Genomic DNA, 14,106 nt, shown 5'->3' with positions numbered 1-14,106 from the left:
TCAAGCAGGGCAGAAATTGAGGTAAGATTAGGGAGGTAAGTAAATAAATAGGCCGTAATGGCAAAGAAATTACAATTTAGCATTTAAACACTGGAGTGATAGATGTGCAAGTAGAGATACTGTGCAAAGGAGCAAAAAGTAAATAACAATATGGGGATGAGGTAGTTGGATGAGCTATTTACAGTTGGGCTATGTACAGGTGCAATGATCTGTGAGCTGCTCCGACAGCTGATGCTTAAAGTTAGTGATGGAGATATGAGTCTCCAGCTTCAGTGATTTTTGCAATTCGTTCCAGTCATTGGCAGCAGGGAACTGGAAGGAAAGGCGGCCAATGGAGGAATTGGCTTTGGGGGTGACCGGTGAAATATACCAGCTGGAGCGCGTGCTACGGGTGGGTTCTGCTATGGTGACCAGTGAGCTGAGATAAGGCAGGCTTTACCTAGAAAACACTTATAGATGACCTGGAGCCAGTGGGTTTGGCGACGAATATGTAACGAGGGCCAGCCAACGAGAGTGTACAGGTCGCAGTGGTGGGTAGTATATGGGGCTTTGGTGACAAAACGGATGGCACTGTGATAGACTGCATCCAATTTGCTGAGTAGAGTGTTGGAGGCTATTTTGTAAATGACATCGTCAAAGTCAAGGATCGGTAGGATAGTCAGTTCTACTAGGCTATGTTTGGCAGCATGAGTGAAGGACACTTTGTTGCAAAATAGGAAGCCGATTCTAGCTTTAATTTTGAATTGGAGATGCTTAATGTGACTCTGGAAGGAGAGTTTACTATCTAACCAGACACCTAGGTATTTGTAGTTGTTCACATATTCTAAGTCAGAACCTTCCAGAGTAGTGATGCTGGACGGGTGGGCAGGTGCGGGCAGCAATCGGTTGAAGAGCATGCATTTAGTTTTACTTGCATTTAAGAGCAGTTGGAGGCCAAGGAAGGAGAGGTGTATGTTATTGAAGCTTGTCTGGAGGTTAGTTAACACCACGATTTTTAAAAGTAGAAGCTCATTGTTTGGGCACAGACCTGGATAGTATGACAGAACTCTGCAGGCTATCTCTGCAGTAGATTGCAATTTCCCCATCTTTAGCAGTTCTATCTTGTCAGAAAATGTTATAGTTAGGGATGGAAATGTCAGGATTTTTGGTGGCCTTGCTAAGCCAGGATTCAGACATGGCTAGGGCATCATGAAACATATTGAGCCAAAGATTTGACAGTAGACTAGTGGCAAAATAGAACTCAATATGATTTCAATATGATTGAAGTATATAGGCCAATGTAGCCTATTTATCTTTTAATGCAGTCATCTCGGGTTTCATTTGAAGCATCGTTTATTCTTTCAATTGTTTGTAACAATTGCAAATACTTTGGCAACTTTGAATTTGTAGTCAACTTCGTTCTCAAGTTATCAGCGGTCACAGTCAGACAGATACCTAGCCTAGACATCTTGATTCTATGTTTAGCTGATATCTACTGAGAATAAAATGCAAAACATCTAACGATGCACTATTGGCTGCTTTAAATGTGCAAAGGTTTTCAAGAGGCACATTACTAAGGAAGGTTCTGGGAAACAGCTTAGCTACTAAAGATACATTGTAAAATGGTTCTAATGACAATCTTAACCCTATGAAGGCTCTGGGAAACGAGGCCCTGGATGGTTGCTGGTGTTACTGACTGGGTTATTTATTTGCATGACAGTTACCGGTTGAGAAAATGTAATGACCGGCACAGCCGTAGTTGCGGTGGGTGTATGTGTGTGTATCTTTGTGGAGGAGGGGATGGGTTATTGTGTGTGTGTGTGTGTGCATGCATGCTGGTGAGCTACCGTCCGTGTGTGTGTGTATGTGTGTGCAGTATATGCGGCTAGTAACCAACTAATCATGCCCTCGTTCTCTCTCTCTCTCTTACTCTCAGATGAGTTTGTGATATCTCCAGTGGAAGGAGAGCTGCGTGTGAGGAGAGATGTGGAGCTGGACAGAGAGACCACACCCTTCTACAACATCACTGTCATGGCCAAAGACCTGGGCAAACCACCACGCAGCAGCATGGTGTGTTCGCACAGACATGCACTGATCTTGTGGTGCTTCCTGCTAACAGGCTCAGACACTTCAATGAACACAACACATGTGCCCATGCACGCACGCACGCACGCACGCACGCACGCACGCACACACACACACACACACACACACACACACACACACACACACACACACACACACAGAGACTAAGTGCCACCCTGTCTTATGTCTCCTCCATCTCCCAGGTGGTGGTGGGCGTCCATGTTCTGGACATCAATGACAACGACCCCGTGCTGATCAACCTGCCCCACAACACCAGTGTGAGCGAGGGGGCGTCCGTATACACCTTGGTGGCCAGGGTCCGGGCGCAGGATGTAGACAGTGGACGCAACGCCCTACTCACCTACAACATCACTGCTGGAAACCGCGACGGCGCCTTCTACATCAACGACACTGTGAGAGGGAGGGAAAGGAGGGGATGGAGGGGGAGGGAAAGACGGGGACGGGGACAGACGGTGTGAGGGAAGAAAAGGAGAGAGAGAGGGTTAGAAGGTTGGGAAAGAGAAAATTGAAAAATGTGGATAAAGGAAGAAGGGTTACGGAGAGGGAGTAAAGGGGTAGAACAGATAGAGGAGAGGTAGAAAAATGTAGACAGAGAAATAGATAGATAGTCATAGAAAGGCATTGAAAATGGAAGGGTATACTGGCGTAATTGATGAGTCATTTCTATCATCATCTCTCTCTCTCACTCTCTCTCTCTCTCTCTCTCTCTCTCTCTCAGACAGGGGTGGTGCAGGTGAACAGGCCTCTGGACAGAGAAAGGGTGGGGGAGTACAGACTGACCATCACCGTTAAAGACAACCCTGAGAATCCCCGCATCGCTCGCCGGGTACTGCCACACACACACACACATAATATCCCCCTCTCAGCCCATACACTATTTACAGGCAAAGTCAAGCCACTGCTTCCTCAGCTGTAAGCTACCGAAACGCTGCATGTCTTTATGTCTTTAACCCCAGAGTTAATACTTGGTGCAAGCACCTTTGGCAGCCATTACAGCTGTGAATAKWTTTGAATAAGATTCTATCAAATTGCAACTCTTATGGAAACATACATATATCCATTGTTTTTGTAAAAAGTGCTCAAGTTCACAAAATTTGGTTGGGAGTCATTGATGGACAGCTATATTCAAACACTGTCTCAGATTTTCAGGCAAAATATACAGTGGAWTTGGAAAGTATTCAGACCTCTTCACTTTATCCACTTTTTGTTACGTTACAGTCTTATGCTAAAATGAATTAAATTATTTTATCCCCTCATCAATCTACACACAATACCCCATAATGACGAAGCAAAAACTTTTTTTTGTATTTTTGCAAATGTATTAAAATAAAATAAAAATCAGGTGCATCCTGCTTCCATTGACCATCCTTGAGATGTTTCTACAACTTGTTTCTACACCTGTGGTAAATTCAATTGATTGGACATGATTTGGAAAGGCACACACCTGTCTATATAAAGTCCCACACCTGACAGTGCATGTCAGAGCAAAAAAGAAGCCATGAGGTCAAAATAATTGTCCGTAGAGCTCCGAGACAGGATTGTGTCGAGGCACAGATCTGGGGAAGGGTACCAAAAACTGCAGCATTGAAGGTCCCCAAGAACACAGTGGCCTCCATCACTCCATCAATGAAAGAGGTTTGGAACCACCAAGACTCTTCCTTAAGCTGGCTGCCCAGCCAAACTGAGCAATCGGGAGAGAAGGGCCTGTGTCAGGAGGTGACCAWGAACCCGATGGTCACTCTGACAGAGCTCCATAGTTGCTCTGTGGAGATGGGAGAACCTTCCAGAAGGACAACCATCTCTGCAGCACTCCACCAATCAGCCGTTATGGTAGAGTGGCTAGACGGAAGCCACTCCTCAGTAAATGTCACTTGTCATCCATCTTGGAGTTTMCCAAAAGAAACAAGATTCTCTGGTCTGATGAAACCAAGATTGAACTCTTTCGCCTGGCACCGCTCATCACCTGGCCAATATCATCCCTACGGTGAAGCATGGTGGTGCAAGCATCATGCTGTGGGGATGATTTTCAGGGACTGGGAGACTAATCAGGATTGAGGGAAAGATGAACAGAGCAAATTACAGAGAGATCCTTGATGAAAACCTGCTCCAGAGTGCTCAGGACCTCTGGGGCAAAGGTTCACCTTCCAACAGGACAACGACCCTAAACTCCCCAAATACAGGTGTGCCGCTTGTAGTATCATACCCAAGAAGACTTGAGGCTGTAATCATGCCAAAGGTGCTTCAACAAAGTACTGAGTGAATGGTTTTAATACTTATGTCGATTTTCTTATTTGTATACATTTGTAAAAATGTCTAAACTGTTTTTGCTTTGTCATTATCGGGTATTGTGTGTAGATTGATGTTTTTTTATTACCTCATCAATTTCAGAATAAGGCTGTAACGTAAAACATTTTGGAAAAAGTGAAGAGGTCTGAATACTTCCCGGATGCACTSTAAGTCAGGACTGAGACTGGACCACTCAGGAACCACTCAATACATATTGAAAAGCCATTTTGGTGCGTCTTTGGCATTGACATTTTTGTAAATGTCCCGCTGAAAAATGTATCTCCATCCCAGGGTTTTCCTATAATTATTTACCTCTGCTTTGGTCCTTTCATATTTAATTTGATCCTAACAAACTCCCCAGTCCCTGCTGTTGATAAGCATACCCATAACTTGATGCTGCCACCTGGTGTCTTCCGGCGCCGACAGATATGGCCGCCTCGCTTCGCGTTCCTAGGAAACTATGCAGTATTTTGTTTTTTATGTGTTATTTCTTACATTGTTACCCCAGGAAATCTTAGGTTTTATTACATACAGCCMGGAGGAACTATTGGATATAAGAGKAACGTCAACTCACCAACATTACGACCAGGAATACGACTGTCCCGAAGCAGATCCTCTGTTTGGCCCACCAGCCAGGACAATGGATCGGATCCCAGCCGGCGAACCAAAACAACAGCGCTGCAGAAGGGGCAGACGGAGCGGCCTTCTGGTCAGGCTCCGTAGACGGGCACATCGCGCACCACTCCCGAGCATACCACTCGCCAATGTCCAGTCTCTTGACAACAAGGTAGATGAAATCTGAGCAAGGGTTGCCTTCCAGAGAGACATCAGAGACTGTAACGTTCTTTGTTTCGCGGAAACATGGCTCACTCGAGACACGCTATCGGAGTCGGTACAGCCACCMGGTTTCTTCACGCATCACGCCGACAGAAACAAGCATCTCTCTGGTAAGAAGAAGTGCGGGGGTGTATGCCTTATGATTAACGAGAGTTGGTGTGATAATAACAACATACAGCAACTCAAGTCCTTTTGTTCACCTGACTTAGAATTCCTCACAATCAAATGCCGACCGCATTATCTACCAAGTGAATTCTCTTCGATCATAATCACATATATTCCCCCCCWAGCAGACACATCGACGGCCCTGAACGAAATTAATTTGACTCTATGTAAACTGGAAACCACATATCCTGAGGCWGCATTTATTGTAGCTGGGGATTTTAACGAAACTAATCTGAAAACTAGGCTCCCTAAATTTTATCAGCATATCAGTTGCGCGACCCGGGCTYGCAAAACCCTGGATCATTGTTATTCTAACTTCCGCGATGCATATAAGGCCCTCCCCCGCCCTCCTTTCAGAAACGCTAACCACGACTCCATTTTGTTGCTCCCAGCCTATAGACAGAAACTAAAACAGAAAGCACCCGCACTCAGGTCTGTTCAACGCTGGTCCGACCAATCGGATTCCACGCTTCAAGAATTTTTCGATCACGTGGACTGGGATATGTTCCGCATTGCGTTGAACATCACCATTGATGAATACTCTGATTCGGTGAGCAAGTTTCTTAGCAASTGCATCGGTGATGTTGTACCCACAGAGTCTATTAAAACATTCCCTAACCAGAAACCGTGGATTGATGGCAGCATTCGCGCAAAACTGAAAGCGCGAACCACTGCTTTTAATCATGGCAAGGTGACCGGAAACATGACTGAATACAAACAGTGTAGCTATTCCCTCCACAAGGCAATCAAACAAGCTAAGCGTCAGTATAGAGACAAAGTAGAGTCACAATTCAATGGCTCAGACACGAGTGGTATGTGGCAGGGTCTACAGTCAATCACGGATTACAAAAGAAAAACCAGCCCCATCACGGACCACGATGTCTTTCTCCCAAACAAACTAAACAACTTCTTTGCTCGCTTTGAGGACAATACAGTGCCACTGACATGGCCCGCTACCAAAACCTGCGGGCTCTCCACTGCAGCCAACGTGAGTAAAACATTTAAACGTGTTAACCCTCACAAGGCTGGAGGCCCAGACGGCATCACCAGCCGCAACCTCAGAGCATGCGCAGGCCAGCTGGCTGGTGTGTTTACGGATACATTCAATCAATCCTTATCCCAGTCTGCTGTTCCCACATGCTTCAAGAGGGTCACCATTGTTCCTGTTCCCAAGAAAGCTAAGGTAACTGAGCTAAATGACTACCGCCCCGTTGCACTCACTTTCGTCATCATGAAGTGCTTTGAGAGACTAGTCAAGGACCATATCACCTCCACCCTACCTGACAGCCTAGACCCACTCCAATTTGCTTACCGCCCCAATAGGTCCACAGACGACGCGATCGCAATCACACTGCACACTGCCCTAACCCATCTGGACAAGAGGAATACCTATGTAAGAATGCTGTTCATCGACTACAGCTCCATAGTACCCTCCAAACTCGTCATTAAGCTCGAGACCCTGGGTCTCGACCCCGCCTTGTGCAACTGGGTCCTGGACTTCCTGACGGGCCGCCCCCAGGTGGTGAGGGTAGGTAACAACATCTCCACCCCACTGATACTCAACACTGGGGCCCCACAAGGGTGCGTTCTCAGCCCTCTCCTGTACTCCTTGTTCAKCCATGACTGCGTGGCCATGCACGCCTCCAACTCAATCATCAAGTTTGCAGACGACACTGTAGTGGTAGGCTTGATTACCAACAATGACGAGACAGCATACAGGGAGAAGGTGAGGGCCCTTGGAGTGTTGTGTCAGGAAAATAACCTCACACTCAACGTCAACAAAACAAAGGAGATGATCGTGGACTTCAGGAAACAGCAGAGGGAGCAGCCCCCTATCCACATCGACGGGACAGTATTGGAGAGGGTGGAAAGTTTTAAGTTCTCCCTGGCGTACACATCACGGACAAACTGAAATGGTCCACCCACACAGACAGCGTCAGCGCCTCTTCAACCTCAGGAGGCTGAAGAAATTTGGCTCGTCACCAAAAACACTTTACAGATGCACAATCGAGAGCATCCTGTCGGGCTGTATCACCGCCTGGTACYGCAACTGCTCCGCCCACAACCGTAAGGCTCTCCAGAGGGTAGTGAGGTCTGAAGAACGCATCACCGGGGGGCAAACTACCTTCCCTCCAAGATACCTACACCACCCGATGTCACAGGAAGGCCAAAAAGATCATCAAGGACAACAACCACCCGAGCCACTGCCTGTTCACCCCGCTATCCTCCAGAAGGCGAGGTCAGTACAGGTGCATCAAAGCGGGGACCGAGGCCATCAGACTGTTAAACAGCCATCACTAACATTGAGTGGCTGCTGCCAACATACTGACTCAACTCTAGCCACTTCAATAATGGAAAAATGTATGTAATAAATGTATCACTAGCCYCTTTAAACAATGCCACTTTATATAATGTTTACATACCCTACATTACTCATCTCATATGTATATACTGTACTCTATACCTACTGCATTTTGCTTATGCCGTTCGGCCATCACTCATCATATATTTTTATGTACATATTCTTATTAATTCCTTTACACTTGTGTTTATAAGGTAGTTGTTGTGAAATTGTTAGGTTAGATTACTTGTTAGATATTACTTCTTGGTCGGAACTAAAAGCACAAGCATTTCGCTACACTCGCATTAACATCCACTAACCATGTGTATGTGACAAATACAATTTGATTTGATTGGATTTGACAATACTTGAAAATACAGCGGGTTTCACTCTGTGTTGTGTTGTATTGGATTTGACTCAAACCTGTAGTTTTTAGATTAGGKCAATAAGTGAATTTCTTTGCTGTGTTGTCCAGCAGTATTTGTAAGGGGTGCGTACTGGCGGCAGAGAAGTCAGGCGCAGGAGAGCAAAAACCGTGTTTACAACGGAGCAGTTTAATAATAAAAACCACCGGAATCAGAACAAACAATCAATGGGTACAAAACCCGTCGCACACCAGATAAACGTGCACATGCACTTACAATAAACAATTCCGGACAAGGACATGGGGGGGAACAGAGGGTTAAATATACAACATGTAATGAGGGAATTGAAACCAGGTGTGTGGGAAGACAAGACAAAACAAATGGAAAATGAAAAGTGGATCGATGATGGCTAGAAGACCGGCGACGCCGACCGCCGAACGCCGCCCGAACAAGGAGAGGAACCGACTTCGGCGGAAGWCGTGACAGTATTACTAAACATTCTTGTTGCAAGCAATGTGGAGTGAATACAATGTTGTTGATCCTCTGTATTTTCAAGTATGGATTTTTTCCATATGTATGAAATTACAGCTATTTGCTTTTTTATTGAGAACATTTCTCACCTTCTTCTTTGCCCTTCTCTCCTTCCCTTCCCCATCCACCCATCCCTCCCTCCCCAATCTGTCACCCTCTCCCTCCATCCATTCCTCTCTCCAGGACTCAGAACTGCTGGTGATCACAGTTTTGGATGAGAATGACAACAGGCCCATATTCACACAGACCAGCTACCGGGCTGAGATCACTGAGAACTCCCCCACAGGTAACAGCCTCACTGGTGTGTTTTTATGTCTGTCTGTGTGTCTGTTTGTTTCAATTGATAATGTATAATTCCTCTGCTACCTCTGTCCCTACCTTGGCACCCACTACCTATCTCTGCTTTCCTCTGTTTCCATCACTCATTTTTCTCTCTCTTCCCACTCTCTCCCCAATCTCAATCTTTCCCTCTTTCATCAATCTTTCTTGCTTTTCCCTCTTCAACTCTTGTATTTAACTGCCCTCTCCCCTTCTGCCATCACGCACATCTTCCTTTCTCCATCTCTCCCTCTCTTAGACAGTGCTGTTTTAGTGTTGAACGGACCAGTGTTGGCTGAGGACAAAGACATTGGGCCCAACGCTGTGGTCAGGTACCATCTGCTGGGAACAAGACAGGACCTCTTCACTGTGGACTCTGATACAGGTCACACACACACACACAGACAAACATATTGACCACTCAATCACACACCTCTAATAGATGCACACTCAAACACATACACACACACACACACTCTCACTCACAACAATACACACATGCAATTAATTAGAACACCTTTGAAGTCATCACCAATGAAGCCACTGCCTGTAGCTCTCCCTTGTTCCCCCTTGCAGGTGTGGTGCGTGTGCGACAGGCGGCGCTGTTGGACCGCGAGATGTTTGTGGAGCCTCGGGTGGAGCTGTTCCTGGTGGGGGAGGATGTGTGGGGGCTCAACAGCAGTGTACCCCTCACTGTGACAATCCTGGACCAGAACGACAACCCTCCTGTCTTCAAACCCCCCAGCCTCACTGTGCACCTTCCTGAGAACAGCCCCACTGGTACGTGTGTGTTGGTGTGTCTGTGTCTTATGTCTGCGTGACTCAATTCATGCATGCATGCGTGTATACAGTTGAAGTCGGAAGTTTACATACACTTAGGTTGGAGTTATTAAAACTCGTTTTTCAACCACTCGACAATTTTATCGTTAACAAACTATAGTTTTGGCAAGTCGGTTAGGACATCTACTTTGTGCATGACACAAGTRATTTTTCCGAAAATAGTTTACAGACAGATTATTTCACTTATAATTTACTGTATCACAATTCCAGTGGGTCAGAAGTTTACATACACTAAGTTGACTGTGCCTTTAACCTGTCTAGCCCCTGGGTTCCGCTAGCGGAACCCCCCCCACATTCCACTGAAAAGGCAGCGCACGAAATTCAAAAAATATTTTTTTCCAATACAGCAAATGAAAGATAAACATCTTCTGTGGATCCAGCCAACATGTCCGTTTTTTTAAAATGTTTTTACAGCGAAAACACCACGTATATTTATGTTAGCTCACCACCAAATACAAAAAAGCACAGACATTCTTTCACAGCACAGGTAGCTTGCACAAAACCGACCAAATAGAGATAGAATTAGTCACTAACCAAGAAACAACTTCATCAGATGACAGTCTTATAACATGTTATACAATAAATCTATGTTTTGTTCGAAAAATGTGCATATTTCAGGTATAAATCATAGTTTTACATTGCAGCTACAATCACAAATGCCCGAGCAGCTGAACAATTACAGAGACCAACGTGAAATACCATAATACTCATCATAAAACATTTATGAAAAATACATGGTGTACAGCAAATGAAAGACAAACATCTTGTGAATCCAGCCAATATTTCAGATTTTTTAAGTGTTTTACAGCGAAAACACAATATAGCATTATATTAGCTTACTACAATAGCCAACCACACAACCGCATTCATTCACGCAAAGGTAGCGATAGCGTAAAAACCAGCAAAAGATATACATTTATTCACTAACCTTCACAATCTTCATCAGATGACAGTCTATAAACATCATATTACACAATACATATATGGTTTGTTTGAAAATGTGCATATTTAGAGCTGAAATCCGTGGTTATACATTGTGAAAACGTAGCACTTTTTCCCAGAATCTCCGGATATATTTCTGACACTCACCTAATCTGACCAAATAACTCATCATAAACTTTACGAAAAAATACATGTTGTACAGCAAATGAAAGTACACTAGTTCTTAATGCAATCGCCGTGTTAGAATTCTAAAAATAACTTTAGTACGACATACAGCTTACGTTATAGCGAGACAGCGCTGCAATGAGGGCAGAAATAGTACTAAACATTTCCACAGAAATACGAAATAACATCATAAATGGTCCCTACTTTGCTGAGCTTCCATCAGAATCTTGTATAAAGGGTCCTTTGTCCAGAACAATCGTTGTTTGGTTTTAGATGTCCTTTTCTCCTGTCGAATTAGCATCCAAAGCTAGCCAAGTGGGACGAAGCTGTCCATCATCACCAAACGCAGAGAACGGAAAAAGCCAAAACTCCCGATAAACTTTCAATAATCTGATAAAACTATATTGAAAAAACATACTTTACGATGATAGTATCACATTTATCAAATAAAATCAAAGCCGGAGTATTAGCCGTCTATAACAAAAGCTTTTCAGAACGCAATCCAGGGTTCCTTCCCGCGCCTTGCTGAACAAAGGAAAAAGTGGTCACGTCATTCCAAGAGCTCTTGTTCGGCCTCAGATCAAGCTAGACACCCCATTCCACCTCTCACTGCCTCTTGACATCTAGTGGAAGGCGTATGAAGTGCATGTATATCCATAGATTTCAAGCAAATGAATAGGAAGGCCCTGGAACAGAGCCTCGATTTCAGATTTTTCACTTCCTGACAGGAAGTTTGCTGTAAAATGAGTTCTGTTTACTCACAGATATATTCAAACGGTTTTAGAAACTTGAGAGTGTTTTCTATCCAATAGTAATAATAATATGCATATTGTACGAGCAAGAATTGAGTACGAGGCAGTTTAATTTGGGAACGATTTTTTACAAAGTGAAAACAGCGCCCCCCTATCCCAAAGAAGTTTTAAACAGCTTTGAAAATTCCAGAACATTATGTCATGGCTTTAGCAGCTTCTGATAGGCTAATTGACATCATTTGAGTCAATTGGAGTTGTACCTGTGGATGTATTTCAAGGTCTACCTTCAAACTCAGTGCCTCTACTTGACATCAATGGGAAATCATAAGAAATCAGCCAAGACCTCAGGAAAAGACCTCCTTGGGAGAAATTTTCAAACACCTGAAGGTACCACGTTCATCTGTACAAACAATAGTCACCAAGTATAAACACCATGCAGCCGTCATACCGCTCAGGAAGAAGACGCATTCTGTCTCCTAGAGATGACGTATTTGGTGCGAAAAGTGCAAATCAATCCCAGAACAACAGCAAAGGACCTTGTGAAGATGCTGGAGGAAACGGGTATAAAATATCTATATCCACAGTAAAACGAGTCCTATATCGACATAATCTGAAAGGCCGCTCAGCAAGGAAGAAGCCACTGCTCCAAAACCGCCATAAAAAAGCCAGACTACGGTTTGCAACTGCATATGGGGACAAAGATTGTACTTTTTGGAGAAAGGTCCTCTGGTCTGATGAAACAAAAATAGAACAGATTGGCCATGATGACCATCGTTATGTTTGGAGGAAAAAGGGGGAGACTTGCAAGTCAAAGAACACCATCCCAATCGTGAAGTACGGGGGTGGCAGCATCATGTTCTGGGGGTGCTTTGCTGCAGGAGGGACTGGTGCACTTCACAAAATAGATGTCATCCTGGTCCTCAAATGAAACTAGTATACTTTCCTATACATCAAAATAGATGTATAGAACCCCAAATCTAAGCTTGTTTTACTTGATTGTTTGGAAACAATGTAATTGTAAACAATTGTACATTACATTAATTGTATACACACTATAATTGTTATATCACGGATGGTCAGACTTTGCATCCATAGCTCTGTCTATTAATTTAAGAATGGTTGCATTTCTCCAGCCCCATCCCTCAGCTGTGTACCAAAAKAGTGGCGGAGTGACAGCTTTTTTATTGTTTGAATGGCAAATTGCCCCTAAGCCTAGTCCTGGACAAAAATATTTGAGAAACTCTATTTCAATGGAGTTTCTCCATTAAACATTATTTTTTGTCCAGGACTAGGCTTAATCTATGTCTGGGAAACATGCCCCTTGTGTTCTATCCTTACCCCTGTGTCCTCTTTCCTCTCTCTCTGTTTTAGGTGTGGTGGTGACCCAGCTGTCTGCCAGTGACGCTGATTCGGGCTCTAACGCCTGGCTGCTCTACCGGCTGGAAAGTGGCGCCCAGGACCGCTTCATAGTCGACTCCCTGTCCGGCGCCGTTCTGGTGGGCAACGCCATCCTCGACCGRGAGGAGCGCGGCTCCTACCGCCTGGTCATCTTGGCTACAGACCGCGGCACGCCCTCGTTGTCGGGSACTGTCACCCTGTCAGTCATCCTGGATGATGTCAACGACTCGCGGCCGCGTTTCATTGAACCCGTGACAACTATCAACGTAAACGAGTCTACGCCGCCAGGCGTGGTGGTGGCTACGCTCGCCGCCGAGGATCATGACCTACGACCCCGGCTGGAATATTACATAATCTCTGTGGAGGCCAAGGATGATGGGAATAACCCTGTAGATGGCCTGCAAGAGTCGTTCGGCATCGATTTCCACACGGGTTAGTAGTCAACAAACACAGTAGATAATGTTTAGTATTGTATCTTTACCTAGTTGCCTGTCAGATTCTGTGGATGTTGTGTAAATATGTGTATGCAGTATAAGTAAGTGTGTGTATGTGCGTGTGTGTGGGCGTGCATCTGTGTGTGTCTGTGTGTCTGCCTGTGCGTGTGTATGTGCATGTGTGTGAGCCTATTTGTGTGTGTTAATTGTGTGTATATGTTACCGGTATGTGTGTATATSTGTGTGTGTTCCCACAGGTGCTGTGTTTGTGCATAACCCACTCAACAGAGAGCTGGTGGCCACATTTGAGATCCTTGTGTCGGTGCATGACAACGCCAGTGATGTCATCGACATGTCAGTCAGCGTACCTAATGGTGAGGCTTCATCTAAAATCACCCTACTTTTGTTTGTTATTTTATCACCGTTTTGTGGCCCTTTATGTCCCTCAAGATTCAGCACTTTGTTAAACCAACAGAAGTTGATKGGAAATTACTTAGTGCAGCTCATGCTAAAAACAAGCGTACACACAAACCACAATCACTACAATACACTCAAAATAGGTTGAAAGCAATGCTTCCCAAACTTTTTTGGTCTCGTGACCTCAACCATGTGAAAACAATTATGTAATTAACAGCCAATGTTAACAT

The 14,106-nt window shown here is 44.7% G+C and overlaps 2 protein-coding genes across 3 annotated transcripts in view; both read left to right on the top strand.

Moving 5' to 3' along the window:
* The window catches only part of LOC111951656 (cadherin-23-like), an 89,995-nt gene extending 76,533 nt beyond the window's left edge, over positions 1–13,462 (top strand). The window contains exons 6-12 of the mRNA XM_070434814.1: positions 1,916–2,049; positions 2,268–2,477; positions 2,804–2,911; positions 8,794–8,896; positions 9,188–9,313; positions 9,505–9,708; positions 12,999–13,462. Coding sequence (XP_070290915.1) covers positions 1,916–2,049; positions 2,268–2,477; positions 2,804–2,911; positions 8,794–8,896; positions 9,188–9,313; positions 9,505–9,708; positions 12,999–13,462 — 1,349 coding nt within the window. The remainder of the gene's footprint in view (positions 1–1,915; positions 2,050–2,267; positions 2,478–2,803; positions 2,912–8,793; positions 8,897–9,187; positions 9,314–9,504; positions 9,709–12,998) is intronic.
* A 255-nt stretch (positions 13,463–13,717) lies between these two features.
* The window catches only part of LOC111951670 (cadherin-23-like), a 67,835-nt gene continuing 67,446 nt past the window's right edge, over positions 13,718–14,106 (top strand). For both annotated transcript variants that reach the window (XM_070434849.1, XM_070434848.1), the window contains exon 1: positions 13,718–13,833. In XM_070434849.1, coding sequence (XP_070290950.1) covers positions 13,812–13,833 — 22 coding nt within the window. In that variant the 5' untranslated portion in view covers positions 13,718–13,811. The remainder of the gene's footprint in view (positions 13,834–14,106) is intronic.

The sequence above is a fragment of the Salvelinus sp. IW2-2015 genome, linkage group LG25 (genome assembly GCF_002910315.2).
Source record: "Salvelinus sp. IW2-2015 linkage group LG25, ASM291031v2, whole genome shotgun sequence".
In the NCBI taxonomy this organism is placed as follows: domain Eukaryota; kingdom Metazoa; phylum Chordata; class Actinopteri; order Salmoniformes; family Salmonidae; genus Salvelinus; species Salvelinus sp. IW2-2015.
This window is presented reverse-complemented; position numbering and strand designations above follow the sequence as displayed.